This window comes from Anabrus simplex, chromosome 1 (genome assembly GCF_040414725.1).
Source record: "Anabrus simplex isolate iqAnaSimp1 chromosome 1, ASM4041472v1, whole genome shotgun sequence".
Classification (NCBI taxonomy): Eukaryota; Metazoa; Arthropoda; class Insecta; order Orthoptera; family Tettigoniidae; genus Anabrus; species Anabrus simplex.
The window spans coordinates 789,491,882-789,517,084 of NC_090265.1; the positions used below are offsets into that span (position 1 = coordinate 789,491,882).

General features: G+C 38.4%; 1 protein-coding gene across 3 annotated transcripts in view; it reads right to left on the bottom strand.

Annotated features, from left to right (window-relative positions):
• Positions 1-11,534: 11,534 nt before the first annotated feature.
• wts (serine/threonine-protein kinase warts) overlaps positions 11,535-25,203 on the bottom strand; it is a 252,134-nt gene continuing 238,465 nt past the window's right edge. For all 3 annotated transcript variants that reach the window (XM_067136256.2, XM_067136255.2, XM_067136257.2), the window contains one exon: positions 11,535-12,703. In XM_067136256.2, the coding sequence (XP_066992357.2) occupies positions 12,272-12,703 (432 nt within the window). In that variant the 3' untranslated portion in view covers positions 11,535-12,271. The remainder of the gene's footprint in view (positions 12,704-25,203) is intronic.

The following is a 25,203-nucleotide window of genomic DNA, read 5'->3' on the forward strand; positions in this document are numbered from 1 at the left end:
CATAGTGCCAGGGGGTTTATTTTATAGTAAGCAACTATTCAGTAAACATCTTATATCCATTGGAAAAGGAAGCTAGTGTAAGGTAGTATAATCCAGAAATACAGGGGGAATAAAAGTGTGTGTGTGTGTGTGTGTGTGTGTGTATATAATTTTTTAATTTTATTTCAAGAAATCCACTATAAACAAATTTCCATCCAAGGATGAGTGGTATCGTGTCAGTCTCTGGATCCCAAAATTGTGAATCCAGAACTGTTATATTAATAGAATTTAATGTAGAAGACTAAGTTCAGAGTTGATCCGATTGTCATATCCAATATTAACCTTAAGACAAAACCATTGCGTTTTTGTTAAATCCAAAAGGACTACAGAAAGGAGGCCTTCGTCTAGTGTTTACAGTTTCTAAAGGTACACTTTTGTTTCTCGCCAAGCCACAGAGAGTGTAAAATTCTTTTCAGTGGCCAACTTGTTTGCATTTGGCATGGAGAAGAACAAAACGTCCATTTCCATGCTGGATTGTTCAGCGCAGAATTAAGTTCATTTGGCACCCCATGTTGTAAGATGCTGGCATGAAAAAAATCCCGACACAACTGGTATTCATATGACAAAATTAATTAAAACTTCAGCCATCGAATACCCAGGAGAGATCTGTTTCTCTGCCTTCTGCGAGAGTATTGTGTGTCTGATGAGCGATTATCAGTAGCAGTGAGAGGAACCGAGTGCACAATGTCCAATAACGGATCATTTATATTGGTATTGCAATCTGTTACCTCAGCAAATTGTCTCAGCAAGAGATAACTTCTTTTGTTACTTCTAAGTTGCTTAACCCGCCATTGGCTGAGCCCGCCGGACGGACGCAGATGGTCGAGAGTGAGCGCGGCGCTTATATGGCAAGGTTTTCTTAACTTTTATAAACTATTTTTTTTCTCTGTTACTTGTTTTTAGGTTTTTCTGTTTTATTACTTTATTTTTCAGTCACAAATAGTTTCTCAGACCATTTTATGAGGCTTTTATGGTCATGTGTGCCTTTGTGAGAGCTAGACCCAAGGTTTTCGGGAATTTTCTTCTTGAAAGCCTTCCTCCAGTATTGCAATTCAGAATGATTTGTGAATTTATTCCACCAGTGTTAAGAATATATTTTTCTAAAAGGCCACCGAAATTAAATTCTCGCAACTGAGTACTCAAACTTTGTGCCAACAATGACATCCAGTCCGTCTTTGATAAGGTTACAGAAAATCACAATAGGATATTTTAGTTCTCCAGAAGCATCATCAGAATCATGCATCGTCGATAAAAGGATGATGTTGCAATATTTCTTAGGAGCTTAAGACACAACCATTGCGTTTTTGCTAAATCCAAAGGGACTACAGAAAGGAGGCCTTCGTCTAGTGTTTACAGTTTCTAAAGGTACACTTTTGTTTCTTATCAAGCCACAATGAGTGTAAAATTCTTTTCAGTGGCCAACTTGTTTGCATTTGGCACGGAGAAGAACAAAATGTCCATTTCCATGCTCTGACCAAAGCCTTGAATGGGTAAAGTCATTCTCTTCACACATGGTGTATTATCCAAATAAGAAGGTACCTCTGGTTGATTTCCAAAATAAACCTCAATAGGCCTACTTTGTGTATAAAATATTCTCGCATTTACAACAGCAAACATCTTCAAACCGTACTTAGCCAGTGTGTTTTTTTTTTTTTTTTTTTTTTCATATATTGATGGAAAGAACACCTTCCTCGAAATAACTCTAAAATTTCGTCATGTGGTGGGTTATTTCTTCATGAACCGACACTGGAAAAATGATGTTCCAAACTTCAGTGATTGTCTCTGAATTCCTGGCCTCCCCTGTCACTCCTGTAAGGTGAATTACGATGCTCCTCCTTGGTCTGTGCCTGCGCTGATTCTCCATTGCGTTGTCTTTCCAGGCCAAGTGTATGAGGCCGAAAACTAATGGCACTTTCTCTCTCTTCACCATTTTCAGCGGGTTGTTCACTTTCGTTGTTGTGGTCATTATTTACACACTCATCTACCTTAGAATCATTTAATTTGGCAAGCCAAACACAAAGTATGGAAATCGAAAATCAAACAAAATCAGTAAAAATGTATAACACGGATGGTCTAGGGAGCGCTGCGCTCACTGGTACGTAGTAGTGCACAGTTCAGTAGAACCAAACTCACTGAAGGTGATTCAGTTGCATTCTGACTAATCCCCCTCAATTCAGATATTCCAATGAACAGCTACTCATAGTTACACGCCACTATCTGCGGCTTCCGGACTTTTACAGCAAAATTATTTTAAAGTAAGGGCCACGCTCACCCCTCGACCAACGGTGGGTTAACAGAACTGTAGCTCTTTATAGAATGGACACACCTCCACAGAAATCCTGCAAAGTTATTTGTTCAAGAAGAAAAATGATCATGTACATTGTTTTAAAATTCTGTAACAAAGAGAGTTCCCCAAAGGATTGCTAAGGCCGTAGGTAGATACAAAAAGACACTGTGTAACATTTCTCAGCAGTGTAAAAGCAGATAAGGACGGAAGACAAAACCTAACTCCACGTAATCATACAACAATGATTTTGATAAAAGTGTTATATGTCTAACTTTCTTGGAGCGTTACGAAGTGCAGAAAGAAATTCCTATCGAAACCATGATGCATTAATAGAACTTGAAATGACTGTGATGGATGTTGGTTTAGAAACCAGTGATCAAAGTGATGAGGTAGCCAGTGACTTTGATGGTAGTTCGACAGATACTGCTAAGTCAACTCACATGGCAGGTGAAGATTTAGGATTTCTTTTCCTTTATAAGAAATTTTGTCTAACTATGAAGATTTTAATGCTAGATGTGCTACTTCAGATGATAAACATTAATGGCTTACTACACTGTGTGTCTACATGAAGTTGTATATACAGTAACTTATACTGTGCATTCCCAGCCTTAATAGTGCTTTGAAGTGAGTGTACATGCCGGCTCCCTAACATCAGCACGGTACTCGCAAGTCATAATGACGGATCAGACAAGTAACGAAACAAATATCAAAATCGATCCACAGGTAGCATGCACACTGTAGCTGAGGCTATATGCTATTTGCTTTACGTCGCACCGACACAGATAAGTCTTATAGCGACGATGGGATAGGAAAGGCCTAGGAATGGGAAGGAAGCGGCCGTGGCCTTATTTCAGGTACAGCCCCAGAGGCTATATGATCATCATCATATTAAAGGAAGTATGGCAGATTACACTACAAGGGTGGTGAACAAAATAGTGTGTTTCTTCCCTTAGGCCATCATTGTATGTTTTAAATATGTTTCAAGTTACATTAAAAATCCTAGTAATCAAGATCTTATTTCTTATATGTAAGCTTGTGGACCTCTTCTCGTGCTTCCTTCCTTGCCAATAGCATCAATACTGATTTTTGGAATCCCCCATGTAAAGCTTTAAAGTTGTAGCATTTCCAGAAGTACAGAAATACAGTGCCACAATATATTTGTCACAGTCGTGCTATTACTATCTTTAAAGAATTTCATTTAACGCCTAAGGTGAGGAAGGAAATGAGAGTTATAGAAAGGAAATGTCTGAAAAAAAGTTGAGAACTAGATGATGATGATGATAATAATAATAATAATAATAATTAATAATAATGTTATTGGCTGTATGTTCCACTAACTACTTTTACAGTTTTCGGTGACGCTGACGTGCCGGAATTTAGGCCAGCAGGAGTTCTTTTACATACCAGTAAATCTACTGACACAAGGCTGACGTATCTGAGCACCTTCAAATACCACCGGACTGAGCCAGGATCGAACCTGCCAAGTTGGGGTCAGAAGACCAGCACATCAACTGTCTGAGCCACTCAAGCCTAGCAAGAGAACTAGCTAGACCGAAACAAACTTGTGAAGATCTGAAGATCAGTCAGCAAACGAGACATGGAATTAAATAAAACCTGTAATTATTAGCACCGTTCAATAGGTTAAGTCTGATACAAATAACAGAAAACCATCGTCAAGCTCCAGGAGTCCCAGTCTAATTGAAGAGAGGAAACATCTGAAAGAGGAAGGTCATGAAAATACCACACACATTGAGAGATATCAGTTTCTGTGCTGTGAGACGATAAACGGAAACATATATACGAATTCTGCAATGACAATGAGAACCACAGCTAAAAGAGCCAGACTCAGGATCTCTTTAAGAGGTTGAAGACCATAACATCTGACTTCAAACCTCGTTAATGAGCAATACTCGGAGAAGATAGCCTCTTACTGGTAAGAAGCCTGTGGTGGCAGTCCTGTGAACACTGACATACATGGCCCAAATGATGATCACATAAAATCTGCTTGCAAAGAGCATGAACCACCAATACTGCAAAGTGAGGTAGAGAACATCATCAAACATCTTAAAGATCACAAGGCATGGATATACTCCGTAACAGCCTGGGATAACTGCAAAAAATGGCCCAACGAATGGCCACTTCGGTGTTTGTTCCATGCCATGAGAAAAGATCAATGAGGGACTGCAAGAATATTATCGGACTATAGCATTAATGCCATTTAGCAGTTAATGCCTCAAGCCATACACTTACTTCTCGGGAGGGGTTTGACTGAGCTGTATGGAAAAGGCTGTGGAAAATTCTCTCAGTAATGGGCATTGCATCTCTTCTTATTAGATTAATTGAAGCAAAGAGTAATCCTTGGATGCTGTGCAATGAAAAAGTTGAAAGTTGTCTGACGTGAGTGGTGGTGGTGATTGTTTTAAGAGGACGTACAACTAGGCAACCATCCTCTACGGTAAAATTCTAAAAGAATTCAATTGTATAAAGCTACAGAGGACATGTTTCGACCTAGCCTAGAGGTCATCATCAGCTAAAATGACAAGGCATACACAAAAAACAGTGATACATAAAAAATCTTCAGATAAAATACAGTCAACAAATGCAATGGAAATTATGTTTAAACTTGGACGAACTTGGACACTTAAAACTTACAGCTATGTACATTTTAAACACAGATGCAGGTGGAGCATACGGGTAACTGCTAATTCCCTATAAAAAGAGCTCACGAGCCAGATTTTATGCAGACGGTACTAGTGATATATAGAATATATACGATAAGCTCCTTTTTTTTCCTCCACTATATACAGCAAGAGAAAAAAAAAAGAAAAAAAAAAAAAAAACACACACACACACAGTAAAATTTAAGATACACATGTCTCTACTGCCATGTCTGTAAGGGGACGTACCCTTAGAAGCAGACAATCCTACCGAGACTCGTCTGAGAGAAACCAAGTATGGAGAGTTTCAACGGTAAATAATAAATAACTAATAATGTTATTGTTTTTTAAGTCCCACTAACTACTTATATGGTTTTTGGAGACACCGAGGTGCCGGAATTTAGTCCCACAGTAGTTCTTTTACGTGTCAGTAAATCTACCAACACAAGGTTGGCATATTTGAGCACCTTCAAGTACCACCAGACTAAGCCAGGATCAAACGTAACATGTTGGGGTCAGAAGGCCAGCGCCTCAACTATCTGAGCCACTCAGTCCCAGCAGTTTTGCAGCATATACAAGTGTACATAATAATTACTTTAATTCATTTACTTATAAGGGTACAAAAAATTACCAATGTATTTCATACAGAAATTAACAATTAAGTAGCCTATAGAAAAAAGGACAATGGAGTTCTGTCCATCCAGAAAGTGCAGAATGAAAATTGTGAAGGAAAAAAAATTGGCAGAACAGAGTTTAATGAGCGAGCCTTCATTCTAAAGCATGTGATCTGTACGTGCTTGGAGAAAAAAGGTTGCTTTCATGAGATTTTTCTAGATAATTTTTTTAAATAGTTATCTTCACTTAGTTGCAAGGTCCTCCGCTAGATACTGAGTGGCAGCTGGCTTCGTTACTACAGTACTAACATTTTAGCGTAATAAAATAGAGAAGATGAACCACAAATTATGAACTTTGAGTGCTGGGTATCACATAGATGTGTTTGTTTACCACTATCTGTGATAACAACAAAAGTGGTAATAATGCAGCAATTGAAATTTTCTTTCATTATTTATGCATAATGGGTGAAACAAAACACATTTTTATAATATATTGTTACATTCAACAAATAACACATTATCCCTTATGTTTTTGGTCTCGTTTTTAATTAAATTTAAATACATGTTGTTTAATTTCAATGAAATAAATGATTTTTACATGGTAACATTTCACAAAATTAAACTCCTGAAAAGGAATAAATGATGCCTGAAACTCTGCCATCTTGAATGCACAAAGACTGTAATTATGCCCAACGTCAAGGATGAGTATTTCACTTTCTGACAAATGTTTAGAATTTAAAAGCCAAGGATTTTTTTATTACTTTTTTTTTTTTTTTTTTTTGGTGTCTGGTAACGTGCTGATCTGCAAACACTGTGAATGTCATCGAGATAAGAGAAAAGACCCACTGGACAAACATTGCTTGCCTGTAAAACGTGCGTCGTAAAGAAAGATCAGTGAAGCAAGCTAGTGGACTGAGAATTGTGATGATTAGAGAAGTCTGTAACCACATTAAGCGTGCAAAAGACTTCAAAGAGAAATATACACTTCATACGACCAAAGACAAGCGAATACAATGGTAGAAAGGTAAATCATCCAGAAATGGGGAAATGGACGGCACAGTATATTCGTGGAAGTGGTGATCTACCAACTGCAAATAGAATTCGTCAATGTTATATTCCATTGCTTGGGAACAAGAAACTAAAATAAATATGGAAACACATTCAAGACCCTGGCCCTTCTATGCAATGAGACAACCGATAAGAATGGAAGTTGTGTCTTCAATATCTTGGTCCGTCATTTAAAATCATCCATGGAACAAAAAACATATTTGGCTGAGCCTGTCATTCTGGATATGGCCAAAATGACAATATGGCAATTTAGGTACCTTAAATTTGTATAGTACTGATTCAGCATGCTATATGCCAAACTGTGTCCAGATACTTCATGGCCTTACTGACAAGCTCAACCACATTCTGTGTTGGGCTCACATCATTACCACAACACCAGTTCTACTGCATAATGAATACTGAATACCAATGAAAATAAACTGTTGTTCAACAATCCCAGTGTCACACAGAAATACAGACAGCATTGTTTATCCCAACATTACATGCCTAGAATTCCCTACAGAGTGTATTGTGAGTACTTTTGCAAAGGGAATATAATATACAAAGATAAGTGGGACAGTGCACCATTGAGAGCTGAGCTCGTCATTTGATTCGCGCCAACACCACATGTGACCACAGCTTGTCAAATGATGCGAAAGGGTAAATCCATTTTTCTTTTCCAGCACAGCAACAAGTTTACAATTCGTAAATGCACCTGTATATACTACTTGTGATTTTGTTACGATTTTATATGATTTGAAGAATCTGAAGATGTCCACTTGATTAGGCAAAGCTTCCTTGTTTAAAACTCTAAGTCCTAATTTTTCATTAATATAACAAATGATATCTGACCAACAGGAGAGAAAAAGTCCACAATCTCAACGTTAACAACTTGATTCTAAAAAATATGGCTTCCTACCAATCAGATATTTTGTTTCTTTGTTACATTTTTATCAAACTAGAATATATACAATCTCAAATTAACACGATGAGTGCTTTGCCCGCCTACAGACGAGCTGGCGCGGCTGGTCCACCAATGCTACGCCCATCTATAGACGGTGTGCGAGAATTTTAATTTTTTTGAGTTTCCCGGTTCACCTTCGAGTGCGAATTTGATCTCTGACATGTTCTGCCATCTGTTGGGCATTATGTAGAACTAATTGATCAGAGATTATAGCTTCAGAAAGTAACTTCAGAGCTTTTCGTAGACGCCTGTGGAGTTCATCTGTGATGTAAACAAACCTGGAGGAACAACATTCTAGTTTATCTTGCAGCGATGTTATTTCGGATCACAGAATCTTTCAGTTATTTACCACAACCTAAAGTGATGATGGAGATGACCATTTTAATGAATTGTTAAGTGATTTTGAAAGTGAGAGTGATAGAGGGAATGCCAAAAATATTGTATGTGAGAGAGAAACAGAGCCTCCTTCTAAATGAAAAGAAAAACACGGTGAGTACAAAACTATTTTATCACTATTTTTGTGGCGGACAGATTACTTTTCTATACCAGAGTTTCAAATAATTGTGACAGGCTCTGAGGGCCAAGTAGTGTTTGATGAAAACCCAAAAATCATTGATTTTTTAGAAACTTTTGTGCTAGTGGAGTTGGTGCAGATAGTTGAACAAATCGGCATAACTAAAAACCAGCAGAAAACATTTAACTATCACCACATTCCACGTTTGGAAAGTACTTTAAAATATCAACTTATATACTTGTAAGAAGTTACATGTGTTAGTTGCCTACAGATTTTAGGAAATATTATTATTTTGGGCTCTTTACTTTGTATAAAGATAATGCACACATGGACACATAAGTGTAATTTTGTTTTCTCTCAAAATAATATTGAACATAAGTGTACGATTTTCCATTTGCATTACATTTATAAACATTTTAAGCTAATCACCCCACTCAAGTTAAAAATTGAGGCTTCTACAAAAAGTTTTACATACAAATTAAAAAACTCAGCACTGAGGTACCAAACAGTCAACTGGTAACTCAGCACTTCAAAGGCTAATGCATGGATAAACAGAACAAGCAACTTACTCTATGTACTTTCATCATTCATTTGAAATTAGAGTAGTATATTCTGATTTGCATACATTATGATATGCTGGTATTTATGAGTAATATCTTAATTTTCTATATTTCAATTATCTACTCAAGAAAGGGCGACATCATTTAACTTGTCTGGCTAATACTAAAACATAGCTTCTAAGTAAAGCAAAACGTTACCATGTATTCTTAAATGTACTTTCCTAGTCGCAATCATTGAGAATGATTTATTGAGTTCTTCTCCTCACATTAAAAGTTACTACTGACTTGGTGAGATTAATAAAAACAGCATTTACTAGTTTCTATGCAACCAATGAGTTATTCCAGTCTGTCGAGTGAACCGTCACTTTGACAGAAAATAATTAAGTAAAAAAAAAATAAAATAAAATAAAAATAATCTGACTTAGTGAGTTTCTCCAGCAAGCCCACAATATATTCTATGTCTCATACTGATGACAGGATATTACTGAAGCCAACAGATGTTTTCGATGTGATACTGTATATTAACATCATACAATTTAGACTACTGGTAAGGGTGCAGGCTAGAAAAGTTAGCATGATAATTGAAGCCTTCATATGATAGGAAGTTACCGATGGGATTAGTCATTCTCCACGTGTTGCTCACATGCTGCTGCTGTTTTATATTACCAACACTGCCAAGTAATTTTGTTTGTGTTTGTTTTTTGTTTTTTGATTTATTTTCCTTATAAATAGTTTGTGGTTTCACAAGCAATAAGTTGTCAAAATAGAAAGGATAAAAGAATGCTATGAATGTTGTCAGTTTGCTGCTGATTTTCTAAGCAAATTTTGGACAATATTTAATTTTGTTTGTGTCATATTTCCAACATTTTGTCATAGTTTGATATTTTAAAGGTTTATTTTTAGAGATTTTAAGTCACAGAAATCTGGGCCCTAGTTATAATGTAATGCTTCAGTCTGTTCAAAACTATTACAACCGAGCAAGTTGGCCATTCGGTTAGGATCACGCATCTGAGTTTGCCTTCAGGAGATAGCGGGTTCAAACCCCACTGTCAGCAGTCCTGAAGATGGTTTTCTATGGTTTCCCATTTTCAAACCAGGAAAATGCTGGGACTGTACCCAGTCCTAGCCCTTTCTTATACCATCGTCACCATTAGACCTATCTGCGTCGATGCGACAAAAGGTTTAAAATAAATTACAATTAATTGGGGTTTTCTGATGCAATGCGATTCTCAATTCAGAAACAACAGTTCAGGAATTCTAAGACTACACTTTTTGAGAAAGCTCCAAAATACATGACGTTCAGTGGCAACAATGTCAAAAGAATGGCAATTAGGGATGGTGATTAATTTTAAAACCACAAATTTGGCATTCTGATTTGTACATTTAGCATTTTTTAGTGTTTCTACATTTTTAACTTAACATTTTATAGCATTCTGAAGAAAACATACAATCCAAGTTGATGCAGGACCTCCTCTCTTGGAAAGAAATGCCTCAAAATTTCTGTCGCCTGCTAAATCCTCTAATTTATATTCTTGTTATTATTACCTGTTGGGAACGTTTAAAAAAAAAGTGTACACTAATGACACTTAAACCTGAGATGAACGACAGAACATTCAGAAAGTTAAATCGAGCATCTCTCACGACGAAATTGACAGAGTACCTGGTAACCAGTTTCAGAGATGCCAAACGTATTTTAAAGCTGTGGGATATTATTTTAATGCCAAGTAAGTTTTTAGTCTCTTTGTTTATCCAGAAATAGCTTTTCAGACTGCTGTCTGACACTCAGTAGCATCCAAGTATAGTGCACTGGCAGTGAACGAGTGACAATGCAGCAACTTGCTGTGGCTGCACGGTTATAAAATAAAGACCAATATAAATGGTAAATAGTACACCCACCAAGATGCATGGCTAGTGCATACCAACTGATGAGTCCAACTTAGCACACTGGGGCGAAACGCTGGCAACCAGGAATGAGTTAGCTGGAAAATTATAATGTCCAATAACGGACCAGTATATTGGTATTATAAATTTATATATTTCAGGTTCCCTATGGAAATCAACATCTATATCATTTAAAATAAAGACCCTCTATATGGAACCAACTTCAGAAAACTAGGAATACTGGGTGAAAGATGTTGTAGACTCATAATATATCCTATCAGTACTGTCCTTTGTGGAAGAAATTTTTACACAGAGTGGAAACAAAGACTTACACACAATTAGAAATTATACACACTGTACTGCATAACTCACAATGAACATATCGGCATTATCAGCAGAGTAAAATTTTAGCAAGGGTTAAGTAAGTAAAGACGGCACAGTACAAATAAACATATCACTCAATAAAATAAAAATTCTTCATTTGTTGATATGTATGAGGACTTACAGCTTAGTGATGCGCAATATGCAATGATTGTACAGTGTAACGTACACAGAGTAACCAAGGTTAATTCTTGATATGGGACGGAAATACACAAAGGCACTTTTCTACTACAATTCTGCAATCTTAAATAGCGTCATTCAATTCTAACAGCAATTAAAAAAAAACATTTTTCATTACAGTTTAGAGACTTGGGTGGGAGAGTGCCAATAGTAACACTACAGTGATCTGCTCTTTGGTGAAAGATGTGTCACAGCCAATCAGTAAGTCTTACCTTGTCCCGCTTTTCAGAGCTGCCTTCGATACAAAGTACACACCTTCCAGCAACTAAACTGCTGAATGTCTCATAAAACAGAAACTATTTTTCTTCTGAAAATATGTCAACTCTCATCAACACTTGTTTTGATGTTGAGTTCCAAGTGTTGCCATATTAAATGGTTAGGATCAAAAGTAGACATCTTCTGGAATCATCTCATTTTTACTAGTATTATTTTTAATAAATATATATTTGTATACACAGACGTTATTGTTTCACAAATCTACATTAAGGCACAGCATCGGAGAAAATACATGAGGTTTCTTATACCTTGACAAGGCAAAATAACTTCTTTTAAGAGTGCCTTAGCAAGTAAGCTGCCACAAACAAAAGATTACAAACACATAAGGCAACAAATCCGGTATGACCGGGCAGGAGCTGCCGATTACAAGGAACAGCTCGTCATTTTCATAGCACCAACATTTTTCTCGACTAAAACATCTAACAGCTTCTAGCATCAACTGTTGAAATGACTGAAGGCAGCTATTCAACGGATGAGTATTCCTGCTGTTTGTCGGAATACTGTTTCATGTAATTTCCTGTAGTTTTAATTACGAATATGCAAATGTTTACAACGGCAGCCTTGTCGCGTTGTACTGAGTACGAGCTGCAAGCTGGTAAATATACTGCATATGATTCAGAAGTCTTCCAACATCATTTCCTTCCATTCTCCAGAACAAAGGAATTACTTTTTAGCATCTATTCAGTGCTTAAACATTTTAAAACTCACCATCGAACAACAAACAAACTTCCAGTTCGGAAGTGCCACCTACAGCATAAAGCTGTTTGCTGAAAACTCAATGGAATATCACAGCATTGTTGTCAGTGTAGATACACTGCAAATGTAAGAAAGTATTCCAAATCCTCAACAGGATTCAGCTTTTGATGTTGTGTCATACATACACTGGCCCTTGATTGTCATTGTCATCTAGACTGATCTTATTGTTATATGCAGGACCACCTCCATCATCAAAAAACCTGCGGAAAGTGAATTCGAAGAAACCGTGGTAAGGCTTTCCGTTGTCCAAAAGCTCATCAGATATATCAGATCCCGACGATCCAGAGTTCCTTAGCCGTTCAGGATCTACAGGATCAAAATTAGAAGTGTCTGTTGGGTACTGAATTTTTGGTATGTGAGGTGCAACTTGCCGACGTAAGCCCTTCTCAAAATCAATGCTTGAAAAAAATGGATGTTCTTTAACTTCTCCAGCATTCTTTCCAAGTCTTTTGTCGGCACCTGTGCACAATTTTTGGATCAAATCCATCCCTTCAGGAGACAAGTTGGCTGCTTTTGGAATATGGAGTGTTGTCTCCCAATGAATAACCTGAAAAGAGAAACAAGTAATTTTAGGAATACATGGAAATCTCAATCTATCAGGTGCTATGGGTATCTAAAGTTGGCTCTTGAATGTGTACCCTTAACATGCTAGAGATCTTCCGGACAGGGGAGCAGCATTCACTACTTCACGCAACCTTCACATTAACAGATGCTACAATAACACACACAGGTTTTAACAGACACACCACGTTCTGGGTTTCTGTAAAGTAAACAATAACAGAGTCTTAATCCGTATACAGAGAACCAAACACATCATTCTGTGAAAGTCAATAAAGCTTCTTGACATTTTACAGGGCTCTGAAAGATAATATCACAATCCTGAAATATTAAAGCAATCTCCATTTTAAGTGTTATTTGCCAACAGTAAACTTTGGTTAAACACTGAAGGAATGTTTAAAACCCATTTTATATACTAACCAGTAAAAGAAAGCAGGGAACTAAATATTTCCAAGCAAATCTAAATTTAGTCAATTTCGAATCCTGTACAAAGCAAGCTGTACTCTCGAGCTCTTAACATTTATTTTTATAATTTCAACATAAGCTCAGCTACTGTGTGCAGGCATTTTAATTTGACACCACCTAGGCTGCGTGCTTGTCAGTTTGAATTGGATCAGTGGAGTACGGGCATCTGGATCCCAACAGAGCAGGTTCAAAACTAGCAAAAGTAGTCAGTTTTGATGGGCAAGAAAAAGTCCATTCCACGCTTCATGTTGTACGATGTCAGCGGATTAACCTTTTCCAGTCCAACGTCGAGATCGTCGAACCTTGACATCATGGTTTATTGTAACTGGTCCAACATCAAGGTCACCTCAACATTATGTTTTGAGAAGATATTTAATGAAGTTCTTTGACCTGATTGAGGTTGATCGATATCACTGTAGTTTCTAGAGCAAACTTTTGTGCACAAAGGAAGCCATTCTGTTATCTCCGTGGAAATAATACGAGATATATGTAGCCGTGTATCATCATGGTTACTAGTGGCCTGTTAGCTGTGTTTATATTGGGTATGCTGCACACGTGTTGTACTAGGCATGTTTATCTGTGAATGCGAATGGTCTCAGTTGAATCTGCGATATACAAGCGGCAAATATGAACAAAGAAGAAATACGTATGCACGTTTATTTAGACAGCAGTGATGATGATCATTTATTTGAATGAGACAAAGAGTTTAGAGAGCTGTCAAGTGAAGATGAAAGTGTAGTGAACTCCAGCATCGTAAGTGAAACTTCAGCGACTGGACCTGTGTGTAAAAAAGCACGGAATGATCCCGGACCATCATAGGCTGTTTCTGAAGATTCAGAAAAGGAAGTTCCAGTGACTGCTACAACAGCAAAAAGAAGCACAAGGTAATGGGCCGGGGTGGAGGAGGGGATACAGCACACGGCAATGACAACACTTTTCAGGTCAGTGTTGATAATTTGAGCAACAGTGATGCTTAAAATACTTCCACACATACAAAGGGAAATGCAAACGACAATAGTGTTTACCAGAATGTAACATTTCATGATAGTGAGCCTGCTAGACTAAGTTATTCATTAGGTGAGAAAACTAGAGGACTATAGGTTCCTCCAGGCTGCATCACTCCACTTCAGTTTTTTTGTTATTTTTCACTCCTGCACTGATGAAAATTAGTATGGAAACTAATTCCTATGCAATAGAATATACAGTAATAACTATAATAATAATAATAATAATAATAATAATAATAATAATAATAATAATAATAATAATAATAATAATAATAATAATAATAATATAATTATAGTTATTAATAAAAGTTCAGAGATTAATCTGACTAGGTAAAAATGTACAAAATTAATTTGAATCAGACTGATGGAACATGTTGGACAATAATAATTATTAAATTAATGTCGTCTGGTCCACCTTTTTAATACTATATTATGCAATATTATTGAATTACATTACTAAACTAGGGACTAGTTTCGGCCTTGGCTGGCCATCTTCAGCCTTAATGTAATACATCTAATAACTAAACAAACATCTAATAACTAAACAGATAAAAACTAATGTACAAACACACAATTAACATTAAAATCTGGGATGAACTAAGTGTAAAATATGAAAAATAAATTAGGCTCTAAATTCTTAGCATCTGAAGTATGCTCATCATCCAGACTCACTCTTGTATTGATATTCATAGAACTGTTAGTTCCATCACTGCTAAGCATTACAATTTCAATTGCAAAACGGGAACTGGTAAATGTTGATTCTGTTGTCAGATCATCAATCACCAAATCTACACGAGTGGTGTTAGCAGTATGCAAGCCACTGGATGCCACTGTAAATAACCACCAGCTGACGCAGAACTGCTAGAGGGAGTTTCCACATCGAAATAAAATGAATGAAATGTTCCTGTAGTGTTCGTTAAAATCATGCTGAAATGCTATTGGACACTGTCAGGACGGCACACGAAGATATGGTTAAAACTGACATATTCTTAATTTGTGGCTGGTATAAATTTGCTGGTATGAAAATTGGACTGCAAATGGTTAAGAATTTCTGGTAATACATTTGATATTCACTAAATTAAATAAATGAAAAATGTCGAGCTATAGATTGCCCAACAGAGATCTGTGTTATTCCACCTACTAGGGTAAAAAAGGAACATAAAAACTGACAAGCAGGCAGCCAAGCTGGAGTCGAATTAAAATGCCTGCATACAATAGTTGAGACAATACGATTATTTTTTGATCAGAGGCATGTTGCTAATTATGGGTCCTTAGATGGCAGTGGAGACCAATTCTAGAACTGCAAGCTCTTAAATTAACTAAGCTCTTTGTTGCTGTAGAATATGGTAATAATGTATCAGTGATCTCTTCTATCGGATCCCCACAGCACTCTTCGAGCATACTTTGACCGCAGTGCTCCTGGAAAGAGACCAAGAGATAGACCCCTCGTGATGTCTGGAAGAAGCAGATTTTCAAGGTCCTTGAAATTAGAGATATAAACTGGGATCACATATCTAAACATCTGCGGAAGGACAGGGAAGACTGGAGGAGGCTTGTACACAACCACATCTGGCTTGCTGGAGCGAAGAAATTATGATCTTTTTAAATTGGACTCACGCTTTCCTCGCAGCTTTTCAAAATGCTGTGGGCCAACCGGCCACATGGATGCTGTATCTTCCCAGTTGTTAATGTCAATTTGGTGCTTCTTCACATCGGACTTTAAAGATGTCCTTATATTGTTTTTGTTGTCCCCCCTAATTATCCCCCTGAAAATACCTCACTTGCTTCAGAAGCCGTGTTAGGCATGCACATGATATGTCCAACCCAACGTGGTCAATTTTTTATGATAATACGATTAAACAATATTTCCATGTTAGCAATGCTTGGCGCAGATAAGAACTAAGCAACAAAAATCTAAATTCATGAATTCTATTATCTTTTTTATTATTTGCTTTGCATCGCACCGACATAGATAGGTCTTATGGCAATGATGGGATAGGAGAGGCCTAGGAGTGGGAAGGAAGTGGCCGTGGCCTTAATTAAGGTACAGCCCTAGCATTTGCCTAGTGTGAAAATGGGAAACCACAGAAAAATATATTCAAGGCTGCCGACAGTAGAGTTCGAACCCACTATCTCCTGGATGCAAACTCACAGCCGCGCGCCCCTAACCGCATGGCTAACTCGCCCGGTAATTCTATTATCATAGTCAGTATGGTTAAAACTGTACAGTGTAAGACATAAATGATTGGAACTTGTATTTCTACACCTTTTGTAATGTAATACTTTTTGACAGGACCAATAACACAGGTATTAAAAAATAAATTTTAGGCACCTTCCTCTAAACTACCATTTCATCCAGCGTGAATAAAGTTATTTAGTACGTTATTACCAGACTTTACATACTGATTTTCATTAAATTCTGTTCACCCAATTTCTTGTGGTTTTGTTATTATAGCTGGTACGGTAAAAATGTATAACACATAAATGATCGGAAATTTAATTCTATATAACTTTGGTTATGTTGTATTTATTGATAGGACCACTAATAACATAAATATTTGAGATTACATTTTAGGCCTTCCTCTAAACCACCATTTCACTCAGCGTGAATAAAATTATTTATAGCCTAGATTGTAGTACCTCTTTCTCCGACTTTACATACTGATTTTCATTACATTCACTTCAGGCATTTTCTCGTGATGTGCACACACACATACAAACGGAGGGTCAGACAGAGATGACAGAAAATTAAAAGGTGCATTTCCTTGTTGCTGTGAACACGACAGATACAGAAATACCATTCTTTTTAAATTCTAAGCAATGTACATACAAAGCTCTTATTTTATATATATAGAAGAAGGAGCAGACCAATTGATATATACAGTATACATTTTACAATGTGCTATTTATCGCACCGACACAGATAGGTCTTATTGGAGACAATAGGATAGGAAAGGGCTAGGAGTGGGAAGGAAGCGATCGTAACCTCAATTAAGATACATCCTCAGAATTTGCCTGGTGTGAAAATGTGAAACCACGGAAATCCATATTCGGGGCTGCCGACAGTGGGGTTCGAATCCCCTATCTCCCAAATGCAAGCTGATAGCGAGGTGACCCAAACCACACAGTCATTTACACATCAGAGACTGTGTAAACTTTGGTCTCAAAATACGCTAAGCCCAAAATTAAGATTTAGGGAATAACACAGACTTTCTAGGAAATTTATTGCATATGTGCGTTAGCCAGTGACTGTCAATTAAGAACCACTGGAGCACTAATCTGGTTCTAAGCTGCAACTTTTGCCCAAATGTGTTATCCAGAAGCAGGTTTCTGAACATACCATAAATGCTTCACCTGGCAGACAATACCAAGCAAAAGAAAGCAGATGAACTGGGCTATGATGCTCTTTATAAAATTCAACCTCTCCTAAGTAAACTTGTCTCTACATTTCAAGACATACACTAGTGTCCAAAAGTTAAGCATAATCACTGAGCGAGGCCATACTGCCTGATAGGAATGTCAGACGGATTGCTGAACAAATGGAAGCTGACTCGCACACAATATGTCACACAACTTGTCCAAAAAAAAAAAAAAAAAAAAAAAAACCAGTGTCAGGAAGGTTCTGATAGCTAAGGTACACTTCGACAAGAACTAACAAAACTTGGCAATGTCTAGCCCACAACAAAATATGCTGTTAATAGGGTGTATGGTTACCCCTAACAGCCACAAATGCTTCGCAGCAATGTGGCATGCTCTCTATCAGATGGTCCAAGAGCTCTTGTGGCAGTCGATCCCATTCCACCGAAAGGGCAAGGCGAAGGTCTTGGAGGGTCCTTGGTGAAGGCTAACCGGATGCAATTCACCTCCCCAATTCATCCCAGCCATGTTTATTAGGATTCAGATCCCCAGACCTCGCTGGCCAGTCCATGAGATGAATATCTTCCCCAGCCAAAAATTCATCCACCAGAGCAGCGCGGTGCGGTCGGGCATTATCGTCCATTAAGAGGAAGTCTGGACCAACCGCACCTCTGAACAGTCGAACACGTGGTCTCAGTACCTCATCCCTGTATCTGCGAGCATTAACAGTGTTCCTCGGACCACCCATGAAGATGTGCAGGTCCGTACGGCCATTCAACATAATGACGCCACCACCACCATACTGGTCCCGCTCCACGATGTTCCTCTGGCTGTATCGGCTACCCGGTTCTCTCCAGATTAATGTGTGATGGGAATCCTTTTGCAAACTGAAGTGGGATTCATCTGTGAAGAGCACATGCCTCCATTCATTCAAGGTCCAGTTTCAATGTTGACGACTCCACAGTAAACGGGCCCATCTCTGTGCCGGAGTGAGCGGGACGCAGAGCACTGGGAGTCGGGCAAACAGCCCTGCTGTTCTGAGCCTCCGGTACACAGTTTGCCGGGAAACGGCAACCCCTAAGACGGCTGCAAGCTCCGCTGACAATTGTCTTGCAGGTGTACTCAGATTTCGTCGAGCGGTTAAGGTCAGATATCGATTCTGCTGTGGGGTGGTTACCCTTGGTCGACATGGTACTGACCTACGACTAACAAAATCGTCCCCAAAGTCTGAAAATAACACTTTGTGGCACATTCAAGGATACGGCGACTTCGGTCTGTGTCTGGGCTGCTTCCAGGGGGTTGAGTATTCTACCCTGCATAACGGGGTCCAAATGGCGTTGTTGTGCCATTATATTGTCACGTTCACCACGAGGCTGCACTCTGCACACTACAACAGGGCAAACACAACAGGGAATATGGAGCGCAGGCCTGTGTTTACCTTGCAGTTACGCCACTAGCCAAAGCAGGGAACACTCCTTTTCTATACAGAGCAAACACGCAAGGTTGGTAGGTGCATATGTCATGCGATTTGCGGTCTATTTCCTGTTGCCCTGCTTACTTGTAACTTACGCTTAACTTTTGGACACTAGTGTATTATCTGACAGAAGTGTCCATTCAGAGGGCAAGTCGAGCACGGGTTACATCTGGAACTTTGAAGTGTACCATGGGAAAGATGTAGACGCTGCTGTTGTGAAGCGATTGTTGGGTGGTTTAGCCAACAAAGGACATACCGCATATCTCGATCGATTTTATACTAGTGTTCCCCGTGTAGAAAATTTGGCAGAAATGAAGACAGGAGTAGTGGGCAGAGTAATGAAATCCAGGAAAGGACTGCCGAAGACATTACCGGAGGCAAAACTGAAGAAGGGTGACCAAATGTGTGCCATCCTACTTCGTGTGCTATATATACTGACTTTACAGTTTTGGTGAACTTACCTCTTCATCTCTACTCTGCATATGTTTTCATGTTTAATCCTCCGCTTCCGCAGATATTCGTCTGGTCGTCATATTTGATGCTCATCTGTTTCCTGCGCTGACGTACGACACCAGCTCAGCTGTGTGTCACAATACACTTTCTAGAATGATCTCTCCGTCTATATATTCTCACCACCCGGCCTATTTTGGAAGGTGGAATCGAAATTGGATTGAGCATAAGACCTCGTTGAGGCACGAGGTATTTCTCTACCTATCACTTCGCTGCTGCTACCTTGGAGGTGAGAGATATGGAGACCTTCCTATTTAAATTTTAAAGTTAACCTTTCTTTTTCTCGGGCATCTTGGCGGGAGTTAGGGGGAAGTGTTCTACACATTGTGGACAATCAAGATACTTATGCTAAGAACTTACCTTTATTTATGTCATCTTGCAATTATGCAGCTGGATGGCCGTCTATACCTCTATCCAACACACACTTCACGCTGTGTTCTTTTGGTAACCTATTTCTCCCATCCTGACCCTTTATACCATAGGCTGTACTAGCTTTGTACCTTGTATAAGATTTCCTGCCATATTTCACATTTTTATGCATACTTGTATTATTATGGAACATGTGACTATCACTACAAATCCTAAGTAAGTACTATGATCCCTTGGAACTAGTTTGCTATTAATCTTTCACATTTTAAGGCACACTCATGTTCTTATGGAACTTGTTACAATCATTATAGATTCTAAGTATGTGGTATGATCCCTTCGATCAATATTTTTTTTCACGTCGCACATCTTTAAGTTCATGAATTTTCTTATAACCTATTTCTTCTAAATATGTACTTGGAATTGCTTATAATGCTTTTTGTGTACATCACATATTTATCCATCAGTGCATTTATTTAGCACATGTTTACCCTTAGCATCGCTGTTAGGTTTATTATTATATTTGCAAGATCTATTATTCATCTACAAGCTTTAAAAATATTCACTTTCTTCAAGTTGGTACTTCTATTAGTTATCAGCCATGTTTTGAGAATTCATGTATATCCTAAATTTACTGATATCTATTTGTATATTCCATTTTCACTGTACAGCCTTTTAATTTGTAGTCTAATCTTCTTTAATTGTTATACTCTAAATTTATTTGTACGAAGGCCATCTGGAAAGTGGTACCCGTTTGCACAATAAAGACACAAGAGTAAATATGAACAAATATACACATTTTTATTGGAAACTACACTACTTCTCCACATAATCTCCAAGCAAATTTAGGCATTTGTCATAACGTAGGATGAGGTTCTGTATTCCAATGTCATATTCCTCCACCGCCAGCATATTGAGATACATAGTCATGGCTCGTTGAAGTTCTTCATCGCTGTCAAATCTTTTTCCCGCCAGAAAGCCTTTAAGCTTCGTAAAGAGATGAAAATCCGAAGGGGCCAAGTTCGGGCTGTACGGGGGATGGTCGAAGGTTTCCCACTTGAATTGCTGCAAAAGTTGTTGTGTTATCGCAGCTGCATGAGGCCTGGCATTGTCGTGAAGGAAAATGACGCCTGTAGACAACAGACCTCGCCATCAATTTTGTACTGCCTGCCGTAACTTCTTTAATGTTTCACAATATGCATTAGCATTACTGTAACTGTGTCTCCACGGCCCATAAAATCAATGAGCAGTACACCTCGGCGATCCCAAAAAACGGTTGCCATGAGTTTCCGGGTGGACAGAACTGTCTTGAATTTTTTTGGTTTGGTTGGTGAATGAGCATGATGCCACTCCACTGACTGTCGTTTACTCTCAGGTAATGCATAACAAACCCATGTTTCGTCCCCAGTAATGATGCGAGTCAGAAAGAGTCTCCTTCATTGGAATAACGTCCTAGAAACGTCAATGCTGCAGCTATACGCTTGGTTTTGTGCTCCTCTGTAAGCATGCGAGGGACTCACCTTGCACAGATTTTTTAATAATGCAGAGGGTCTTTGACAATTTCATGAACAATTGTTCGAGACACATTAGGAAAATGTTCACAGAGTTCAACAATTGTGACATGCTGATCGTTCCTCACGCATTCGTCTACTGTGCTCAGCAGTTGGTCTGTAATGACAGATGGTCTCCCTGAACGCTCCTCGTCGTGTGTATTCCCCCTCCACAGGTTGAAGTTGCAACACCAACGCCGAACAGACGACTCGTCCATCACATTGTCTCCATACACCTCCGTTAATTAGCGATGAATATCACAAGGTCGAACGTTTCGTGCATTAAGAAATTTAATCACGGCCCTCACTTCACAACTGGCGGGGTTCTCAATTTGTTTAAACATTTTAAACGATCACAGACACAACACAGGCAATGCTAGCGTCACGCAACCTCGCACAGAGTAGGCAGACAAGCCACTGACACGGTTTGACCTTGCCCAGCGGCTACCCGAGTCGTAAGCGCTTCGTGCGGTGCTAACGGGTACTACTTTCCGGATGGCCCTCGTATTTATTTGTACACTCCTTTTTTCACCATCTGCACTCAAACATCTTCCCAAGTATTAATTCAAATCTATTTGTATATTGAATTTTCTCTGTACAATTTTTCAATTTGTAGTTGATTCTTCCTTAATTGTTATGATCTAAATTAAATGATATTTATTTGTACATTCCATGTTCTCAATCTTACCAAATATTAATTGATTTCTAGCTCCCTTTTTATACTGTACAGTATTTCTATTTATTAAAAAAAAAAATATCCTGCCAAACTGTTCTTGCTAGAGTATATATTGTTATCTCTCCGCTGGTTCGCAAAGAAAAATAAATATACATGTTATCTGAAATCCTGTTATCTTGTTTTGCCCTAATATTCATCGGTCCTGGTGGTCCTCTTTCTGAGCCCCTCTTATCATTCCACTGCGCACTAATATACATTTACTGGGACTTTATTGATAATTAGTCTTCGTTTACATTAGCATTACCTCCTAGGTGACGTTAACAAATTTGTAGTACAACATTGTTTTCATACCCAAAACTTACGTAACAAGTGATTACCATTAGAAAAATGTCCTTGCCCTGTACTGAAAGAACAAGAGGGATGTTTGGATGTTGAACAGAAGACACACAGCCGGCATGCAGAATATAAAGACAAGGCAGGGACAAGAGAAATCATTTTTTTATTGCTAGTGCGACCCCCAGGTCTGCCCTCACCCCCCGCCCACAAACTGTCATGGATGTACGTAACTGGCTTGGAAAAATGTGATCTATATATGTATATAGCAAAGCACAACAGTTGAATAATAATAAAGTATTTATTTCTCAATTCTTGCTTGTTGAACGTTGAACAGATCAAAATCTAAACAAAAAATATGTAAAACAAATTGATGGTAGAACAATTCTCAAACTATTCTTTAATTATTGGAGGTTGCAAATTCGTTAACACGCAACACATATGCATGATGTCATCCATGTGTGGAAAAAGTTCTGTTGGCAATTTCTGTAATATATTGTATATTTTGATTCTTTGAATACACCTTTCTACGTGAATTCTAACACTCACAATATTGTAAGTACTCTCAACTTCCTCAGCTGTTAATCTCCTGTCATGTAGGAAAGGTGATGTCACGATTACGACACCACAGCCAGATAAGTTAGTTCTCTTCTTCTTCTTGTTCTTCTTTCCCTTTGTGCCGTTAGGCGTCGGGACATTTCAGCCATTTATTAAAGAAAGTTACTTTGGATGCCACGAAATCCTTTATCAGCCATGACCTCATCACCAGGTTGAAGGAAAGTTAATAAACCACTGTCGATTGTTATGAATGTGTCGCTAGCTCTTCCACCGTAACATTTAGATTTAAAGGCGACCATACCACTAGGCATGACTGCAATTAAAACTGTTATAGTGTAGCAACCCTTGTATTGAGAATAGAAATACACTCTCTGCCTCTGATCTACTTGGGGAGGCTATTCAACCCTAAATTCTGTGCAGTCAATACGGACTCAACAATTACTGTAATTTCTCTTAAATGCTGGAGACATTGTTTCTTGAACACTTTCCTTACCAGGCCAAAATATGAAATGTTGCGTACCCAGTGCCAATTGCATAAACACGGCCGTAAAAATACGTGAAATTATTGTCCTGTGCACACCGAATAGCACTCTCAACGCAGAATAGGACAGTCCAGTTTTCATTTTCACTAGGAAAATCAATAATCTGGTTTCTTTACACAATTTTGAAACATTACAGTTTGCATATGTATCAAAAAGGTGGAAAATTTTTATTGTTATTAAGTCTTTGTATGTTACAGTTTGGTAATAATGCAAGCAGCAAGCCGAAGACGATGAAGTTCACACCTGTTAAATCACGCATTTGTGTATTGTTCATTATGGAACTGTAGCCTTGGAAACGTGGACCCTTGATGTCTGCAGGATCGTCTTCCGGTTTTTTTTTGCTTTACGTCGCACCGACACAGATAGGTCTTATGGCGACGATGGGACAGGAAATGGCTAGGAGTGGGAAGGAAGTGGCCGTGGCCTTAATTAAGGTACAGCCCCAGCATTTGCCTGGTGTGAAAATGGGAAACCACGGAAAACCATTTTCAGGACTGCCGATAGTGGGGTTCGAACCTACTATCTCCCGAATACTGGATACTGGCCGCACTTAAGTGACTGCAGCTATCGAGCTCGGTGACCGTCTTCCGTTCCACACATTTTATCATGTTTCGTATGTCCCCTCCCAGACCGAAATTAAGTGGAATACATGCTTGTGTATTACGTCGTTTCCATTTATTGAACAAGAAAACATGAAGTCTGAACAATGAAAATCAGATGAATCTGTTCCTACGGATGCATCCTTGGTTATGTTACTTGGGCAAACTGTACTTGAAAATGTTCTGTCTGATTCTTCCTTTTTTAATCGTTTGAATTGTCTGTGAAAGCGCTGTAAGCTGGGTCCCGGCCACACATTCCTCTTCTTGTATTCATCCAGAAATATTGTTGGAACATAGGCTGGACTTGGTGGGTGTCCAGATCTTCTGTTTCCGATTAAATGTACGCTACATATTCTTGAGTAAGTCATAGGTTGCCAAAATGATCCATCATCGCTAAAAATTTAAACCAAAATTAAATTAAATTGGATCAATTGAACTTATTGCAAACATGCAGTAAGTATGTGTAGGCCTACTTACTTCGTTCGGTTAACTGCTTGTATCCATCGCCTTCTTTGGTCCACTTCTATCGCTAGTTTTGAAAAACAATAAAATTGTACTTCACTTCCCATATTTGCGTAAGTATTGGAACATCCGACAACACAACAATTGCGTTTACTTAATTTCCTTTTCTCTGCAATTATCATCGAAGTAACGACACGCTCAGTCATAACAGAACTACTGCGAGTCTGGAGTCTGCATCACAGGTTGTTCTCCGCCCGGCCGCTAGAGCGACACGCACGGTGCCTATACAGAGCTCTCAAGGCCATACGGAAGGATGAAAGAATACCTGAAGATTGGCAAACAAGGAAGCATTGTACCACTGTTCAAAAAAGGAAATAGGAAGAAATGTGAAAATTGTAGAGGTATAATCCTATTATCACATGGGCTAAAAATAATGGAGAAAATCATAGACAAAAGACTGAGGGATATAATAGAAACATAGTTAAGGAAGAACAATATAGCTTTATACCGAATAGATCAACAATAGACTTGATATTTACAGTGCGAACGATAATGAAAAAACATCTGGAAAGGAACAAGGAAATCATATT